The sequence below is a fragment of the Tachypleus tridentatus genome, chromosome 12 (assembly GCF_004210375.1).
Source record: "Tachypleus tridentatus isolate NWPU-2018 chromosome 12, ASM421037v1, whole genome shotgun sequence".
Lineage (NCBI taxonomy): Eukaryota > Metazoa > Arthropoda > Merostomata > Xiphosura > Limulidae > Tachypleus > Tachypleus tridentatus.
The window spans coordinates 1,727,549-1,748,573 of record NC_134836.1 but is presented as its reverse complement, the minus strand read 5'-3'; the positions used below and the strand labels follow the sequence as shown (position 1 = coordinate 1,748,573).

Here is a 21,025-nt window from a genome sequence, read left to right as displayed (position 1 = left end):
AGTTATTCGTAATAACGGCTGTGCAACTCACTACTGAGACCTCTTGTTGGGCATTTCCTACCTTGTTTAGGACTTCTTTTTGGTATGGTCTTAAACTTTTGACCAGCTAGTATTTAGGCTCATTTCATAGTGTTCACATTTTCCATATTAAATGCTAAAAGAGTTTTTTATTTTTATTTTCCCTTTTCTTATTTTCATCTTTCAAAGCTCTACTCAAATAAGTGGTTGAGTTTAACAATGCAAAATGCATATTTTTTCTTTATGTTCCAATGAATTGGCTTTAAGATTTTGGTCAGCAGTGTATACGTGAAAAAAAAGAAAAGAAAATGCTGATGATGATAAATGGATATTTGATTAAATAGGAATGATGAAAGCTAGCATACGTAATAATTCTGTACTGAAAATTCAAATAATTTGAATGCACAAAACACACAAGTTTGGAATATACTAGATCCATGCTAACAGATGAAAGATAACAGTTATAAGCTCCATGATGGTTAGACTAGCAATTTAACTGGTTTGGCATAAAATACATCAAGTTGTAGATATTTCTCTAGTAAAAAGGAACCATTGGATTGAAGAATATTTCATCATGGTTAAGATGACATTTTGTTGAATAGTTTCATTAGGACTATTTTTGGTTTCTATCTAAATACTGTGATTAGTTCTTTATCAGAGCACAAGTGCACAGAGTTTAAAACATCATCTCCAAAACTAAACAGAGTACAGGAGAAACCCACAAGATATTAGGTAGTATGTTAACTCACTGTCTTAACCTGTAGCATTTTGTAACAAACATAAAAAAAGAATAGTTCCATTTACACAAACCTACTTCAGGGAAGTAGAGCAAGAAACAGAACAAAATTCGCTCTGTTAGGTACACCTGAAGATACATTCATCTGTTGCCAGAGAAAAAAATCATTTGCAAAGGAAATATTCACTGAAAACAAACAGTTACAATATATCTATAACATTAGTACAGATACAGCTAGCTACTCACTACCTCTAAACAAAACAAAAAAAGACTTCCATGTGGAGAAAATCTGTAATATTTATAAATAACTACTAAAACAATTATTTTCTATAAAGTATATATAAAAATGTAGTACTAGAAATTATAATAACATCTATCATGTCTAATCAAAAGCCAAGATGCAGTTCTTACATATTAAACCTTCTAATAATTCATCAGTTATGTAATTACCTTTACTTCAATGAAATAGTTCTACCAACCTTCTTTTAAAGGAGTGTTTATGCTTGAACACTTTGCTTCATCTTGTATATTTGGATCAGCTCCATGCTTCAGTAACAATTTGATGATATCAACAGCACCTTTCACTTGCCCAAGCATTATCCTGCAAGCCAGAAGAAGAGGACTTGTTCCTTTCCACACCTTACTCTTCTCACCTGAAAATACAAATTGGATAAACATAAAGCATGATAGGCTTTGTTATTCTCCAATTCTTTCAATAAAAACAATATATACAATTGTTTGTAGGGTCAAAAAATATATTAACCCTGATATTATAAAATACTGAAAAATTTGTTTTTGTCTGTTACAACACTTAGAGGAAAGAGCAGACCAACAAATTTAGTTGAAATCACTAAATTTATATTTAAAATGCACAGAAGTAATTATGGGATTAATTATTATATAGATGATGTTTTTATTTGACTTGCATTTTATTAGAATCCCTGTAACCAGTGAAATAATGGATCTAATAGCAGTTTGGTGCACAACTAATTTGGGGAAATGTGTTTCAGAGACCATCGATATTTCCAGAGTTAACATTTTCATGGAAAAACTATTGAAATAAAAAACTAAAGAAAACATGAGAAAAAGTTGTATGTAATATTGTATAAATTTTTCTCAAATCACCACAGTAATACAATACCTCACACTGTACAAGACAAACCACTTCACAAAACTAGTTAATAATGAATCATACTTATGAACTTCACAAAATTAGTTCATTACAAATTTTAATGATAAACATCACACTACTAGTTTATGATGAATTGTAATGATAAACATGACACCACCAATTCATGATGAATTTTATTCATAAACTCCATACTACTATTTAATAACAAATGACATATTTAACACCACTAGTTAATTGCAAATCATACTAATCAATTTCAAACCACTAGATAATAATCAATTATATTCATCAATTGGATGATAGAACTGACTGTTACAAAGTTTAAATATTGAAAGTAAAATGATTACCCCTGGAATTGAACAAGAAACTAAAGACTTTGGTTAACAGTAGGACCCAAAAGCTGGGTCCTTTTTTCCCCCACTACTTCTATCATTAGTTAACTGCCAACATCATGGGACTGTGCTGAGGAGGTCTGTCTTACAAAGACATTCAGATGCAGGAATGTCCACTTAGTTTTTATATCTATACAAAACTCATTTTATCAGAAATGTAGGTTTTAAGTACATTACACAAGTAAGCCATTTTGTCTCGTAGGAGACATTAAAAGCCCTAAAAAGCTTTAAGTCTACCGAAGTGCCAAAGTATTAAAGCTATATGCAGGCTGTCTCACTCACAGTTAATCCACAAAAACCTATATCAACTTACTAGTAAACACAGAAATAAAACAAAAGGGAAGCGACAAGATAAATCATGGCTGGAGTGTGAACAGAGATTACATCAAATACAGCATACATAGAGCATAAACTACAAAAATACTGTGGTAAAAAGGTATGCAATTAATGCATACCTGGTATCAAACTACTAAAAACATGTTGTGCAGGTAAAAATGTAAATGGATGTGCCCAGTTGTCACAAAACAAAATATCAAATAGATCATAACATACTGCATACAATAATACTCTCATTTCCAACCAGTATAAAGTAGAGTGTACTTTAAATATAAATCAATATTCTGTGGTACAGTGCAATGAATTTATGATATCATATACATAAACTATTGCAAATGCAGGGTTTCATTTACCGTTCACTAGCTTGCAGCTAACTTGGCTGAATCCTTCTAATTTTCTATAAAACAAAATGGTTTGTGAATAAGAAGACTGCAATGGCTTAAATCATGAGAGAACCAAGCAATAAAGAGACTTTCCTTAACTATGTACATGCATTTATTTTAAGTAGAATAGAAAAATAGGGGAATAACGAGATAATTCCAGAAATAGCAGCTTTTTAGGTTTTGTTCATACTTCTGTAACTATACATCAGGTACACAGTGAAGCATAATCCAATCAAAAACACCTTAGGTGTGAATAAAAACATAAGCCAAAAAAGATAGTGTACAACTTAAAGGAATGAAATCAAAACTGGCAGCCAAACTGGTAGCTACAATTATAGTTTTAATAAGAATTTTACAGAACATATTCATTTATTAGTTAGCCATGCCACATTTTTTTATTGTTCAACTTGGGGTGTGATGGTGGGTAAAACAAAAATATGCAACCAATAATTCACATCATGTAAGAAAGTGACTTCCAATAGTAACCAACATTTTCCTTATAACCCTATTATTTGGAATAATAATATATATGGTGGTAGATTTTCCTCACTAAAACAGTGTTAATACCATCTTCTATAGTCTATAGTTATGCCATGGAAATTAGATTAACAATTTCTTGTCATCATATGCATGTACTTGGTACAACTGTATCAAGCATCAATATTTAAACTAATTGCTTAATCTCAGATCACACAATACTAAATGCTCTTTAACATTTTTGCAATGGGCTCAGTATAATAAACAAGTTCATCTATACACTTGCACACATTAAGTAGTTGCACTATAACTTTTGACATAACATGCCTATCTTCATAAACTTTGGAAGACTTTTAGTAAAGATTACACATATTATGTAGACAAAAATCAGATTTTAAAAATATTTTTACTAAAGATTTCTTTGTGAAAATAGAGTCTGTTTCATTACTAGTCCAAGTGCAAAGTGATTTCATATTATAATTAAAAAATATCTCTTCTTCACCCCAAAAATTTCAAATATTATTTGTTTAATCTCTAAAATCTCCTAAATACATTTCAAATGTTTGTTTTCAGTAAGACGTTATATATTTTATGTTACTTTCTATACCCTAACTATGTCAGGTCTGCCAACCTCATAACCATAATAAAAAAAAGGAAATAAATATAAATTATGCTTTTTATTATGCTAGAATGACTACATATCATAATATGAAAATACAAATTATTTACTCTAAGTGGCTTAAATCTCATAACACTACATATTTACACATGTGCAAAGGTATAGATAAACATGTGTATATTATACCGAGCCCACAGAAAAAGGGTTAATGATTTAGCTTAAATCCTTGGAAAGCACTTACCTGATCAAATGTGAAACATCTATTAATCTATCACAGTTAATTTACCTGACACTCAGATCCAAAGGGGAAGCTACTGCCAGTGACCTTTGAAGATACACTCATGCAAAATCTTACAAGTTAGTTTAGGTACCTGATTTGAGCTAATAAGATGACCTCAGTTAAATGCTGCTAATTATTAGAAATTACTACTGACAACAGATAGAAATAATCCAATATTCTGAACTACTGGATGAACTTTATAGGCTGAGAGACAATTTAGTCATTTATAAATGTGAAGTGCTTGCACACAGATATCAAGAGTACTGAATAAAGCACTTTACATGGTTTTGTTGTAGAAATATTAGGGTCTGCTCCACACTTCAAAAGAAACTCCATCATCTCAAGAACAACATCGGCAATTTTATTGCTTATCATCACTAAGTGTAAGGAGGTTAATCCTATTGTTGTTGTGGTGTTGACAACAGAAACAAGTTTTTCTGTAAACAAAGATATAAAAAGTCACAATTAAAACATAAACAAAGTAAAAAATATTATTAAACAGGTATAAAATACATCCACAATAACAAGTCTTATTTCTATACACTTTTTTATGTGAAATCACCATTTAATTTTATAAACAAACTGGTATTTAGATACTCTTCTATTGTTTTCTTGACAAACCAAATTTTGACTACATATTCACAGTTTTAGAGCTTTAAAATGATATCACTAATAAAATTACATTTGGTAGAGTTTAAAAACTTGCCACACTATGAACAACCAATCATGAGCTTAACCAACACCTAACAACTGTTTTAAAGCTGATACATTACAACTCAAGTCCATTATTGTATTTAGGTTTAACAGTGTTTAAAACATTCTTCTTTTTATTACATATAGTCTTTGAAAATGATTTCATAGCTAGTACGCTATTATAAACACTCAATATCAAATATCTTGGTTTTATTAAGTTTTAAAGACATTAATCTATAACTTACATTACACAATGATTGTATACAGTTTTTAACTGCTTCCAAACTATATTACTAATTCTTGATGATGAGAAACTCACTTGAAATAAAAATGATTTCAGAATGGATGGTATGGGTATTAACACTTTTACTGATAAGAAGAGAACAACATTTTGACCTACCTAGGTATTCTTCATCAACCTGAAGATGACCTAGGAAGGTGAAAACATTGTTCTCAGCTTATCAATAAAAGTGTTAATACCCATACCAGCTGTTCTGAAATACATTATGATCCATATTTATAAATGACTTTCATCAATAGTTTTACAATCTGTTGCTGGTTACAAACCTTTATTGTTGATTGTCTTTAATAGCAGTTTCAGAGTTTCTATGTTGCTACCCATTGCAGCATACATCAGGGGAGATAAGCCATGCTTACTCTCTTTCACATCTATTTTAGCTCCTGCATCCAACAAAAAACGCATTACTTCTAAGTTTTCACTGTCTGAACGGTTGGTCTGCCACTTGATGACTAAAACATAAGAATATAAAATTTCAAAAGTGTTACCCTACTTTTATATTAAATAATTAATAAATGGCTCTAATGTGAGTCTGAGAATTCTAATAAAATAAATACTTCTCAGCAGTATTACAATACTAGTGTAATAAGGAACTAAAACAAACAGTAGTTTTCCACACTGGACTGTGGTTTTTGATAACTCAGATAAAGGCAATACCTTTTACAGTGTCATTTTGCTAGAAATAACTTAATGCAAATTGCTAAATATTAGAATTTCAACCTGATTCTTTTGGTTTTCTCATGTGACTCATTACACAGAAGTATACATTCTACAAGTGGAATATAATAATTCTTTAGTCTAAAACACCAAGTTCTTAAGTTATGATTTTCCTGAGACATTAAAACAGAAAATTTGTCTTAAAAAATAAGGATTATAATAACATTTACAAAGTTTCAATATCTCAACACTCTCTCTTTTACCAGGACCCTCTTTCTTTCAAGTTATCTAGTAACTCTTTGCATAATCACTGTTTCTAACTGTGTTAACAGGCTTACTCGAATAGCCTTATGTTTATTTTTCTCTCTCTCTCTCAAAGCTTTTAAGATAGAACCTATGAAAACAAAAAAAAACTTTTTTGACTGACAGTCACTCTCTTAATGTTCATATCATTCTCTACCTCAAAATTAATGTCATTCAAGTATAATTACAGGCAAAATATGCAACAAATATTTACCCAAATAAATCAAATAATGCTAGTACAAAAAGATAAGAAGCCACTCTACAACAAATCTCATTTTCTAGACTGATATTTTAAAAAAGAAAGTATGTGGATTAGATCACAACATTCATGCACATGTAAACTTCATCCAAAAAAGTATGCATAGAAAAATATATGTTGATAATAAAATACCATAAAAATGGCCCAAATCTAGCTTAGAATAGAAATCTCTTGAATTGGTCAAGCAGTCATTACATTAATGAATTTATTAAATAAATTCTAAATAGAAGTTTAATGTCTTATGAAACAAAAATCTAATTTTTTTTTCCAGTTCATAATGAACACATATATAATGTTATGAAAATATAACAGACTTGTCTTTTAGCCAATTAAAGACAAGATTATCATCTACAAAGAACAATATTTCACGTAAAACAGGAAGCAACATAGTTCAGCCTTTCGAATGATGTAGGTCTTTGCATATATATACATTTAATACACATTTTTTGAGGCAAACAATTTTATGTTAATATTGTTATAGCAATTTTAAAAAGTTGTGATTCCTGCAGAAAAAATTTATACTAATAAAAATATATCTCTCTACTTAAATTATATAAATCTCATCTATTACTAAAAATATTAATATCATTTCAGTAAAAGCACATTTCTAGAGCTCTTGTTTGTTTCTGGATTTAAAGAGCCCTTGTAACCTTAAACGAATATGTTGATCTATTACCAAGAAAATTCCAAAACTTTTAATTCAATATCATGAAAAAAGGCAACAACTTACCTTTTATTAAGAGATCTAATTTTCCTAAAAGAAGCATATTTAAAAACAATTCATACATTTAGATACGTTTAGAGAATGAACAAATGAAAAATGTTTCTATTTTTTAATCACTTCAATCACACGTATGTGTGATGATCAACAGTATAAATAAAGTCTGGAACTGACTTAATAATGCAAAATAGCAATCAGGCTGTCAATAAACTTTATCAAACAATATTTTAAACACTGTATTCTGTGTATTATTTTTTCTGGATGGCCAGCTTGAATAAAATAAGAAGTGGACTATATAAACTAATACCTTATAAAATAACAGAAAAGTTACCTTCCATCAAAGGAGATCTGCCCCATTCATCAGTAACATCTGGGTCAGCTCCCTTTTGCAAAATAAAATTTATTGCTTGTGTAGCTTTTTTCCCAGTTAATGTTCGACACATTAGAAGAAGAGGAGATGTGTTCCCATCAACATGCACATTGATCATATCTGTTAATTAAAAAAAAAGCCATTTCAGGTATTTATCACTATTTATAGATATTTTTGTTTAGTTTTATGTTTTATAAACAAGACTTTTCTGTATTATTTTCAATCCTTGCAACATCTGATACCGTAATTGTTTAGTATTATATATCATAATGACTCATTCATGGCAGCATTAAATGAACCAAAGTTCTATCCACAAGAAGTCTTTAAAGGCACTAACAACTTTGAGTAAGGAAATGTATAAACACATTAATACCACTACAGAAATTATCAGAAAGAAGCACACATTACAGTTTTAACAGACTTTGTACATTCCATAAAATCTTATAATGTAGCATTTAAATTATTTTTGAATACCAAACTATATACACCATATAAATATGGATTTATTGGTTGTGCTAGAAAAATCTATGATAAAGAAATTCTCAATTTTAGTAGGTAAGGTTCTGAAATAGATCAAAAAACACTTAAACACATACTATAATATTATGAAAGAAAGAACCATTATTAATCTTTTCATTATCATCAGTAACGACATTGAATACAGAGAGAAATATTTGAAGCTTTGTGAATAAAATGATAACTTCTGACTCTAACAATGTTTACATCAGTCTTCATATTAAGTCCTTTATTAACAATTATAAGATCTTTAAAAAGTCTGGTAAGTTGATACTTTGTGTTAGTAAACATATGTTTATATCACAATGTCACTCATAAAAATTATCAATTCTGAGAGTGCAAAAGTAAGGCCGATTGCATAACAATATGTTAATTACACTATAAATGCCATATACAGTGTCAAGTGAGAACTTTCACCCAGAATAAACAAATTCTTAAAAGTTATATATTTGTTACTTGACAAAACTTGTGTAATTTAGCAAAAATGTCTTCCACTGAATAGAAGAGATATCATAAGGGTGTATTTTTAGTCCACAAGTTCTAGAATTGTAGTTATTCAAATTTAAATTATCAGAAATAACAAACCTTAGTATCACAAATGACTATAACAAAGCCTTTCAACAGGAGTCATTGATCAAATTCTTTTATCAAATCACCAGAGTTAAGCAAATTTATCTATCAGAATTCACCGTGAAAATAGCTGTTTTACTAAGAACAAAACACACTATCTGAATTTATATATTCACGATGTTAATCAAATACTTAACTTCAAAGTTATAAACTTTTAATTTCTAAATACATATACTCCAAACAAAACTTTTGTATTACAATAATTGCTACAGACAGCTTAGACACATTTGACAATAGAAGATCTTGTTGTCAGAACTTATAAACTCAATCTCATTTCTCACAAACGAAATTTCTCCAACAGTATTTTGAGCCCCACACACATTCAGTTTTGTGGAAGACTCAACAACTCCACTGAATAAATATTATGGGCTTAAAAATTATACAAAATACCATGAATTTTTAAAACTTTCACATTTGCACTTTAATATCTTAGAAAATGATTGATGTAATAATGGATCTTTGGTAATGATGACCACCATTAGTTTTACCTCTTACTATTGTTAATGCAAGCTGTATAACAGTTCCATATAAATAACATCACATCAAGTCATTAGTTAAATTACATTAGTTTTTGCTAACTACTATTATATTTACTGTTGTTTTTCACATATGTTTTTAAGTCTTATTATTAATGTGGAATTTTTGAAACCTTATTTACTGTTTAGCTACGAGTTAGGATTTACCTTTATCTATTACTTCCTGTTGCCCACTCTTTGCATGTTGTAGATAAGCAGGGGTTAGTTAAATTTGGATCAGTTGAATTAAAACAAAGTTCACAGTACATTCAATGTTAACATTTTCCTTTATAATTTTTCTGATAGATTTTTCTGCACACATTTTAGCCATCTTCCCCTCACATCTGTCTAGAGATTTGCATGCCATTTGCCTTTAGACAACTCCCATCTAATTTCACAAATTTAACATGAATTAAACTACTGCAAATTATATCATCATGCTACAAAAGCCATTCACAAATAGGGGGAAAACACATACCCATGCACAACAACTCATATGCACTGGAAGTGGGGAGAATGGGAAGTAATGTGTAAAGCAGTGAATATTTATCAGAAATACATTTTCAGGTAAGGAAAATATTAAGTTCTATATAAACAATACCTTACCTCTCACATACTTTAGCTAAAATTCTACTCTAAAGAGATGGATAAGCCAGTGAATTTTTATATAGATGAGATCCTTTACAGAAAACACCTAAAAGAAGTCCAAGGAGTGTAATACCAGGTGGAAGGAGCTCCAGAGGGGTACATCAGTGGAAGACCACATCTGGTCTCATCCAGGGTATATTCTTCATCAAGAAGGTAAGAGAGAAAGAGGTAAAAGAGACCCATGTTTTTACATGGACAGGCAGAATACGAATAATACCATCCAAGTACTTACACACAAGTCATCAGAGAGTATGTACAATGTGGTTGGGGCATGTTCAGACCATAAGTTGTATCCTCACCTCAACTCTACTGCCAAACTCTACAAGACATCCTCCAGCTGTGGGAGGAGGGATGAGTATTCATGCCATAGAGATTTGGATATAGAATACAACAGTTACAGGGGTAGAGTACAATACATATATAGTATGGTTATATATAAAAAGTGCTCACCTTGTGTGCGTGATAATAATTGACAAAAAAAGAATGATAAATTATTCTGACAGATTGGAAACTGAAAATTCAGGAAGACCTTAATCTGGAATATGGAGGTGATAAAAAGAGACATCTAGACAAGGAGAAGGAGTAAGATACAAGAGCAAAAAGAGGAGAAAAAAACTTGGGAAGGTAATGAGAAAAGAAGTCATATAATAGCAGAATAAATTACCAGGAGAAATAAACATATCTGGATAAAGAATGGGAGCCATAAAAATAAGAAATACACAGGAATAAGTAAGAAGTACAGTAAAGAGGAATAAAACCCAATGAGTCTTGACAGCAAGGGGAAAAAAGTACAGAGGGATAGAGTAGAAGTGGAACACATTAAAACATAGAAGGGAGTAAATGTCTACAAAAGCACAAAAGAGTGTTTTAGGTAAAAAATGGGGTTAGAAGAGGGAATACAGAACAAGAAAGAAAAATGAGCAAAAAATGTAAAAATGGAATTAGAAAGTGAAATAGAAGGTAAGGAGCACAATCCCAATGTTAGACAGAAAGATATAAATGACAGGGAATCAAGAAAAGAAAATGAAATGAAGTCTACAAATCAGAACAAAATGAGTCATGAACATGAGGGGAAAGAGGCATTTGGCAGAAGAATGGAGTTATCACAGAAAGAGAACAGCATAAATCTTGATAACAAACAGGGAAAAAAGATAAATCCCAAGAATCATGAGTGACAAAGTGAAAAAATGAAAACTAATGAAGATCACAAGTAAAAAATTAAGAAAAAGGAACATACCTGGAAAGGAAATCCAAAAAGAGATTAAAAAGTTAAGATCATTTCATGAATGGTAATGTTCTACCTAACCAAATCAGATGAAGTTCTTAGTCCAATAGATCATTCTGAACTGTTGAGATAAACATTTGGCCATAAGAACTGGAGTAGAAAGCTCATTAAGCACGAGATAATCTCCAACATGTTGAGCAATGGCTACAATGAACTTGACAATTTATGTGTTTCCAAGAGCCTCAACAAAAATAAGGCTTATATGTGAATAACTTTACCCACTCTGGACCATATGCAATCACCATCCTTTGAGAATTCACAATAAAATTAAGTTTTTGAAAGAAAAGTAAATGAGTATGCAAATCTCAATGAATTAAATGTAGACAAGAAAGTCTCTAAGATAGATGCAAGAGGTAGATAGATAATATGTGTGAGGAGATAAGGTATGATCTTTGAAATGTTATTTTTCCCTTTATTGCATGTAACTTGGTTATATTTTAATTAAAGTACAAATATTCTTGTTATTTATTGTACAATTCTGTTTTCATTTAAATGGTTCTCTATTATACTGCATCTTCACATACAATAGGTTTTTACTGTACTACTATCCTGTTATCCAACTTAAATTGTAATGTGTGTCACAGTAATTTATCTCAGATGTTAGACGACTCTAAGTTCACACTGTTCTTTAATGGACATTCATTGATCACAAGATGTTATAAAGAATTGTAAAGCTGTTCTGGGAACATGAAATCTATGATAACACATGAAACAAGCTACTAGCACTTACGTGTTCTGCAAGTAAGATACACACACACCGACATAAACAAACCTGTTGCTGTAGGTATGGGTCTTGCATAGAACTCACGCAAACAAGAAACACATGGAATATGATGGAAATAGCTGAGCAGATGATGAATAAGGATATTTGAATACTTTTTGAAAGAAGAGAATAAAGAACCTGGAAAAGAAAATAATGCTAATTTTAATCTAAAGCTAAAGTTCAGCTCTATATTCAGGATGCCACAAGAGCAGCAGAAACCACTAATCAAATATACAATTTCAATATCAAAATTAACATAGCTAATTACTAGATTTTTATGATTTTACTTATAGACTTAAAATATTAAGCACTTGTTTTAAATTTCATACAAGTTTTTAAACTACTATACTCATAAATTCCAAAGCTTTCTATGTAAGTCTATAAAATTAGCTACAAAAATATTTCAGTCTATGCAAATAATTAAATGTCTGGGTGAGTATGTGTGTGTACATATATGTTCATGCATACTTCTACACAGGTAAACTAAAAAACTATCTCCCATCCTATCATTAGTTTTTGTTTGTTTTGGTGTGTTCATAAATATGATGCATTCATGTGTGTATCTTGGAATTATGTATTTTTCTGCACAGAAACCATATTTCTATATTTTGAAACAATGACCTTAACTTTTTAACTCCAAAATCAAAAAATTTCTTACACAGTCCCAATGAACGTGACCTGTGAAATTTGATTAAAAACTGTCATTTTGAACTATAGTTATCATACATAATGCCAAATTTCGAGTATCACAAAAATGCTGCAATCCTTGAACTTCTCTGTTTCTTTATCTTATTTGTTACTTTCTTTTATCAATTCTAATTTAAAGCTATACAAAAAAATATTTAAATAAAAGAAACCTGAATTAAATATATATATTTCAAAATGTACAAACCTAAAGTACAATCCTTACACATATTTTATAAGTTGAAATAAAATTACCTTATCAAATATACTTTCCCTTCTTTTCTTCTTTATCTCCGGCATGGTCAAACGTGTTAAGGAGTGTGACTCATAATCTGAGGGTCGCGGATTCACATCCCCGTCACGCCAAACATACCCGCCCTCCCAGCCATGGGGGCATTATAATGTGATGGTCAATCCCACTATTCAGTGGTAAAATAGCAGCCCAAGAGTTGGCAGTGGGTGGTGATGACTAGCTGCCTTCCCTCTAGTCTTACACTGCTAAATTAGGGACGACTAGCACAGATAGCCCTCGAGTAGCTTTGTGCGAAATTCAAAAACAACAACAACAATCTTCTTTACCTTTTTCTTTTGGTTAAAACTTTATTCTCATTATACTTTCTCCCATTACTACATAAAAGCAGTTTATTTCCATAATCTTTAATAACCATACACAAAATATATCTTTTACTTTGCTGTTGTATTTTTGTGATTCCTAGTCATAGCCCTTAACATTCCACAATCCTAACTAACCTTTTAGTAAATTTATGTTAGTACTGCTCTCTTACCCTATCTATTTAAAGTGGTATCAAAAATTTATGAAATATTTTTCAGAAATTAATCTTTTATGTTCCCAAAATGTGAAAATACAAAAATATGATTCTTTCAAAATTTTGCATTTGCTCATAATGCATTGATCAAATTGTTTGATTACATATATATGACAAGCATATATACATGATTTTCCATTGTTGTTTTTGTAGTTTGAATATAACTGAAATTACAAACCACAATCCTTTTTTTCACAACAGAAAATACCTTTCTAAGAAAACTTTATTTATATGGATTATGGACATAAACTTTTAGGTTGTTGTATTGATAAAATTTATCAATTTTCTTTTATTTACTATTTGTTTTAGCTGTGTATTAACAAATCAATTACTAATATTAATATTTGGATAATATGTTTTTTGTAGTGGCTTAATCTTCTCTATGTTGATTCCTTTCTCTCTCTATTTAAATGTTTTTATTAAAAAAAGTTAATTATTAGTAATGTCCAAAATTCACAGTATAACTCATTCTGAATAATGATGATGACCTAAAAACTATTTTAGCTCTAGTAATCTATTAACTCTTATTTCTTCTTGGAACTAAATAATATAATCTAGTTGCAAGATTTCCTAGAAAATTTAATTTTACATTTTAAACAATTACTTTAAAAAAACCTACATACGGATATGAGTTTGTGGGTTTAAAAAAAATACCAATTACAATAATTTCCAAACAAAACACCAGGATATCTAGACAAGACAAAGCATGCTTATTCATAGGAGTACTAAGGTGGGGGTGCTAAGAGCAGCCATCCCTAGCTTGCAATGTGCATGAGCATTCAGATAAATTTTCTGTTTTCATTCAGAAAAAATTATAAGCATAAAAATGATGATTTGGGCAATTTTTACCTCCATTCAGAAAAAAATGATAGCAGAAATTTCTTAAGCATAACCTCACTTGGCCAATGATTGCATAGCTTTCCATCTCTGAAAACTCCCCAATATGCCTATATACTTATTTAAAGTCCAAACAAATGTATTAATATTTTGAGTATCCTTCCATATCACAAAAGAATCATCTAGAAGTCTTATCTCTAACTTTTTCAAACAAACTACAAAATTATCTTCAAAAATAATAAGGTAATATGTTAAATAATTGCACTTTAAAAACTAAAGTGATATTAGCATAAGTTGGGATGACTTTTGTACCAATTACACAGAAATTTGATAGAAAATCTGTTTCCCATAAATAAAAAAAAATAATTCTTTAAGACCAGATCTAATGTTTAGAAGACGAAACTGTTATTAACCTGGGGTGAATTATACTGATCTTGAAAAAATTCCACAGCTTGATATACATGATCATTTTCAATGCTTGGTTACAGATATACCATATCTCTAAAGAAATAAAATTCTGAATCACTTATATTATTTTTGGCAATTTTCAACAAATTTGAAATAATTTCTAGCAACATTTGGAATATGTGGAAAGAATACTTGAATATTATGTCCAAAAGGTCACTTAAAAGTTCAATATTTTTTTATTCCTTCTTACAATCAGCCTTCCTAAATACCTTGAGATTTTCTAATATGAAGGTGTTCATTGTTGTTCACAATAATATTTCATTAATCTGTTTTGACATATGGATCTGTGGGAATGCATATAAATATCCTATTATGGTTACTAAATCAAAATATTTTTTTTTATTATTATTATTATTATTAATCTCACCTTACGTCATTAAGCAAAGTTCATTAACTTTTCTTTAATGGAATTCACACACCTCAATTTATTTAAAACCTCCTGTTCTTTGATAAACCCTTGCATCACTTACATTTTCATAACCCATCTCATTATAAAACTGTTGGATTGTAATTACCCATATTTTATTCTTTTCTTAAAAAATCCTATTAGAATCTCTTAAATTTTTCAAATGATTTCCATTCCTTTAAAGTTAAATTATCTTTCTGCTGTTTTTCAATACCAGAATATAGTTCAATTATTTCACAAACTGTAATCCACAATTTATCCTTCTATAAAACCAAATTCTGGTTTTAGGATTTTTTTACTTTAAACATAATACAAAAACCACGAAGATGCAAATGAAAGCAGAACTTCAACTGCTTTCGAACTGATTGCAGTATATGAATTTTTAATGGAGATCCAAAACTCATGCAAGCACTTTTTGGGAAACAATGATTGATAAAATTTGTCGTTTCATAAATCAATGAGCTGTTCTTCCTTCTCAGTTGAAGGATTTGTTGTCTTTCCATCTTTTATAAATCAAACAAAAGCCAGAACTTGAGCTTTTCCACTAACGTCAGTAGATTCATCAACTTCAAGAGACCATAGCAGAAACAATTCATCTTCAGGCGCTTCTAAGTGATTGCAAACTTGATCCTTCAAATCCGACGACAAGTCTACAATTCTGCGCAAAATTGTGTCATTGGACAGTGGAACTTGCTTAACCTTTTTGGCAGCATCCGTTCCAAGCATAGTTTCAACGATAATTGCTAATGCTGGCGCAATGACTGATTCAGCCTCCGTATGCTCTTTCTTGCATTTTGCCTACAATTGGGCAACCTTATAACTTGCAATCAATCCTTTTTCAGGCAGCTTCAAGTGGTTCACAAGCTTCCTTGATTGTTCATGTTGTTGAGCCTCAAGATTCTCGAAGTATTCTTTTGGTTTATCCTTTACAGCTGAATGTTTTGTTTCCAAGTGTCTCTTCAGTTTGCTAGGAACAAGCGCCTCGTTCGATAAAGCTGCATTGCAGAGTAGGCAGAATGGTAATTGAGAATGTTCCGATTCCAAAGCGATAAAACCATATTCGATGTATTCGTTTTTGTACTTTCATTTGATCCCTTGCTTTTGATTCAACACATTCTCCTTTGCAGCACCAGACTTACTTAAATATCCTTCCATGGATAAATGATAAAACTAATTCATACACGATAAACACGAAGTTCTGCAGTTGATATAAAATTCCTACCTACAGCATAGTAGCTGTAGATTACCACAGAATGAGAACGTGTTCCAGAAAGCAGTTTGATTGTTTGATGCATCATTTATGACGTATGAAGAGCTTGTTGCACCACAATTAAACTAACAGTCGATCGGTTGCAGTCAAGAATGAAATTTAAGTATGAACTTCTCAGTGCTTGAGTTCAATGAAAACCATCGAATGTTTTGGAAGGTTTCAGAGTGTTTCTATAGTAGCTTTTATTAACTGATGTGTTCAACTTGCTTGTAAAATCCCAAGAAAGTTGAATGTGTTTCAAAAACACCGTGGCACACCTGCCTATCATTCGTGACACACCAGTGTGCTGCAGCACACAGGTTGAGAATCATTGCAATAAACACTTTGCACATTACCTAAAAACAAGTCTACAGTTCCAGATGCATCTCATACAGAAATCAATAACCACCAGTGGACACAGAGTTATAGATTTTGATCTGAGGGACTACAAACAGACACGTGTTTCATCACCCAACAAAAATGTTGAGAAGATAGTAGAAAAAGCTCATTTTATACAATTTGATCAAGAGCGTTTAAAATGCTAGAAAATAATTAAGATCCCTACAGAAGATTCCATCAACAGTCTACACAATTTTTCAAAGAAACATTCTACAAGAAATAAGGTAAAGATACAGAAATCTCTAAAAGAAAAGTTCTCTAATTATAAAATGATATTTGATAGAGAAAAAGAATGCTGAAACTAGTGGAATAATTTAATTAGTGCAGTACAATTTCATCAACTACTCACAACCAGTAATTACATCAGTTAGCATCTCATAAACTAACCAATTAACCCCATTGCTAGGGGTCATAGGTCAAAGGTCATGTCATCACATTTGTTGACTTGCATTCAAAATTTATTGAACTACTATTTTACAAACTTGTTAATAAGTTTGTAATTGAATTTTAGATTATAATTGAAATCTTAAAATTATATACGAGTTAATTTCTTAATTTAAAAGTAAATATTAAAATAATACATATAAAGATAGATTTTGGACTTTAAAATTAGATGTTTGTGATGTCAAAATAGTAAATCTGTAGTTTCGTACAAATTAGGAACTCAAATTACTAATATTATCAACTAGAATATAAAATACAAACCTCATATTTTTTTATTTTTGGCAAGATATGGCTTATGTACTTAATCAAATACAGTGGCCCTATTCACCTCTTTCATTTTTAGAAATGGTTCATTATATAAACTTACTTCAATATATGACATGTGAATAACCAATCAACAGTTTTGAATGCCCCCAAGAGTGGTTTTCTCAGCCATTTTAATCTATGAAAAGGCTTCCACATTCTTTCGATCCACAATTTCAAGATGGTAAGTTGTGTCTTTAGTCTGCTTGAAGTTCCATATTTTTTAAAATCTAAATATATCTTAGTAACTAAGATACTAAGCTTAATAAATTATTGTGGAATTCTATGGTATTAGTGTAGTTATCTATGATTTTTTTGGATATTCAACTGTATGTATATATAAAACTTAAAAAACATTTTGTTTGATATCCTCTGTGTGTGAAAGTTTAAAAGGTTATATCCAGCAGCAACCGAGTATAAAGGTTGTAGTGAGAACAGATAATTGTTTGTTTTACTTCTTGATTTATGTAATGTACAATAACTGAAATGTGACTGTATATTACAAAATACTAGTCCATAAAACACAGTCAAGACAGGAAAGACTAAAGGTCAGTTTTATAGGATACGTACCGAGTGCACATGCACAACATCAGTGTAAAGTTATGTAATGTATTAGGCATGACCGGTAGGTCAATATAATAAAAAAAAAACAATAAATATGTAAATATATAGTGTTATAAGACTTAAGCTACTTAGAATAAACATTCACAGAGATGCCAACTATTTCAAATGACTGAGCGTAATGATTGTAGACAGAGCCCTTTATCATTTGCAGCTACTAGGCCTGACTAATGTCTCTAAGCTGTTTATTATTATAACTATTATTATTTATTACTGCTATAGATTGCTCATTTATGACTGTGTTTTGTGTATTTAATAAATATAACTAAAAAAATTTTAAAATTCTTTTTCATATTCTGAATTCTTACTCATAAATGTTGTTATCTGCATCGTTTTTGTCTTTGACTCAGCCTTTTGTTGGTGAGATGCCGATTTTGTATGTCTGGAACAATCGTTTATCCCACCATGCGCCACAGAAAAAAGATGGCGTAACTATGGATTCCCCCACGTACCCAGTATGGAGAAGCACCACACTCAAACTACTGGTAGACATCGGAGATACAAATATTTTTTATTATTTCAAGCACAAACATGATTATCGCTAGTAGCCATTTGGACTATGCCTTTTATTTATTATCAAAATTTATTTGTATCTCACTAGAAATTTTCTTTTCATCCCTTTCAAGCCCTGGGGAAACAATTTATCACTTTATTGTATAGGCCTATATAACAGATAATAATTTGGGAGTTGCAACAAGTCGTAACATTTGTCTGTATGAGCATATAGTCGTGATGTATACACCAAAATCGTAATGATTACGCTCAAATCATAATGGTTGGCATCTCTGCATTCATATATTCATTTTATAATATGTACTCATTCTAGCATGCAAAAATCATAATTTATATTTATTTCCTAATTTTTTGTGATGGTTGAGAAGTTGATCAAGTGACAGACTCCAAACAGTTAGAGTATAGAAAATAATATGAAGTTTTACTGTAAACAAATATTTGGAATGTATTCAGAAGGTTTTAGAGATTGAACAAATAATATTTGAGATTTTTGGGACAAATAATAGTTTTATTTTTATCATTATATGAATTCACTTTGCACTCAGTCTATTAACAAAAAAACTCTATTTTCACAAAGAAATCTTTAGAAAAAATATTTCATTAAAAATCTGATTTTTTGCATATAAATTACTTGTAATCTTTACTAAATGTCCACCAAATTTTGTGAAGATACACATGCTGTATCAAAATTTATAGTGTAAATACTTAAAATGCAAGTATATAGACAAACTCATGTATATTATACCAAGCCTGTACCAAAAGGGTTAATTGAAATTGAGATAAATCAATTAATATCACAAAAATAATCAACTAATCAAAATTAGGGTTTTAATTATTTAATGTTTATGATTATTCCAAATTGCCAAGTATTTGAAATATTCCAATTGTGTTTGATATTAAGCACAAAGCTACATAATGAGTAAGGGAAGATGCTTCATAATTTTAGGATTTCAAGTTTGGTCCCCATTGTCACTAAATTTATTCTTTATCTTTGTTACTGCAAAGCTACTAAGGCCACTTTCACAAAGATTGAACTGCTGACTAAAAAGAAAGCAACAGGCTGATTGGATCCACCACTAACTCTCTGGCTACTTAAGTATCAAATAAAGTATACATTTATTGTTGTTCTACATAATGTTATGTTCCTAATTTATAACTGTATTATTTAATTTTGTATAAATAGAATCTGGAGGAGGGGCTTAAAGGATTCAAGCTCCAATCCATTTTTGCTCCAAAAATTAATAACTGTTTTCTTTAATGTTGTATATGCAGCATGAATCCAGTGGAAAGGTTCTGAGAAAGTGAATTCACACACTTCTTTTTTTAAATTGAATTATTATATTATCTAATTCTACATTGGAAAAAACATCTATGGGAGGAGACATTACCCCATACCTCCCATTTAACTTTTCTTTTTCTATAAATTAATAACTGTACAGGCAGGCATAGATCTAGGAGGTCCAAAACTCCTACATTTTTTTCAGAAATGAATAATGAAACAGCTATGTAGTACCAAAAAGAAATATTAAATGTCATTGTTTGATTGGTCTATTAAATACCAGAAAAAACGTTTTCAGTTTTTCTGAAGTCAACACAGCTTTAGTCTATAGCAATTTAGTTATCACCTCACCTAAAACTTATTATTTCTAAAAGAATACATTAATATGAATATCAATAATGTTGCAATGGTAATTTTCACATCTTAGCTCCAGTCACTAACAAGGTGCAAGTGCCCTAGACTTTAAAAATTAATTTTTATCAAAGTTAGTATTGCTTAAAATATCTGTAGCTCTTATAACATATACTTACTACAAAATTAGTTTTTCATTGTCTGCAAATTATACTTGTTGCAAGAAAGATATTTTCATACTGTTGAGGTCCAAAATAAGTAAAAATGCAAGTGCTATGACATACAGTAATGATTCTAAATGAACTGAAAACAGACCTCCTGTTTACAAATGATAAAATGCAAATTTACGTGTAGATTCCATAATTTGTTTTTCTAAATGTAATTATAACTATTAAATTTACGTTACAAAATTTGAAATGTCTGTTTTAATATCAATCACACTGCTAGAAAAAAAAGATATAAACTTTGAAATAATTGTTATTATAATCTAACTGAGCTATGCATAATAATTTTTAAAATGTCTAACTGATTATAAAAGCTACAAATAGATTTCAGTTATAAACAAAAGAACAACTGTAATAAAATCTATCAGTAATGCTTAAAGAGGTCTAGT

The 21,025-nt window shown here is 30.1% G+C and overlaps 1 protein-coding gene across 3 annotated transcripts in view; it reads right to left on the bottom strand.

Annotated features, from left to right (window-relative positions):
- The window catches only part of LOC143234787 (uncharacterized), a 71,063-nt gene that overhangs the window by 10,664 nt on the left and 39,374 nt on the right, over window positions 1–21,025 (bottom strand). For 2 of the 3 annotated variants that reach the window (XM_076472413.1, XM_076472411.1), the window contains 5 exons: window positions 12,041–12,169; window positions 7,636–7,794; window positions 5,634–5,816; window positions 4,655–4,810; window positions 1,234–1,407 (listed from right to left, as the gene is read on the bottom strand). In XM_076472413.1, the coding sequence (XP_076328528.1) occupies window positions 1,234–1,407; window positions 4,655–4,810; window positions 5,634–5,816; window positions 7,636–7,794; window positions 12,041–12,169 (801 nt within the window). The remainder of the gene's footprint in view (window positions 1–1,233; window positions 1,408–4,654; window positions 4,811–5,633; window positions 5,817–7,635; window positions 7,795–12,040; window positions 12,170–21,025) is intronic. The other variant, XM_076472412.1, reaches the window with a different exon arrangement.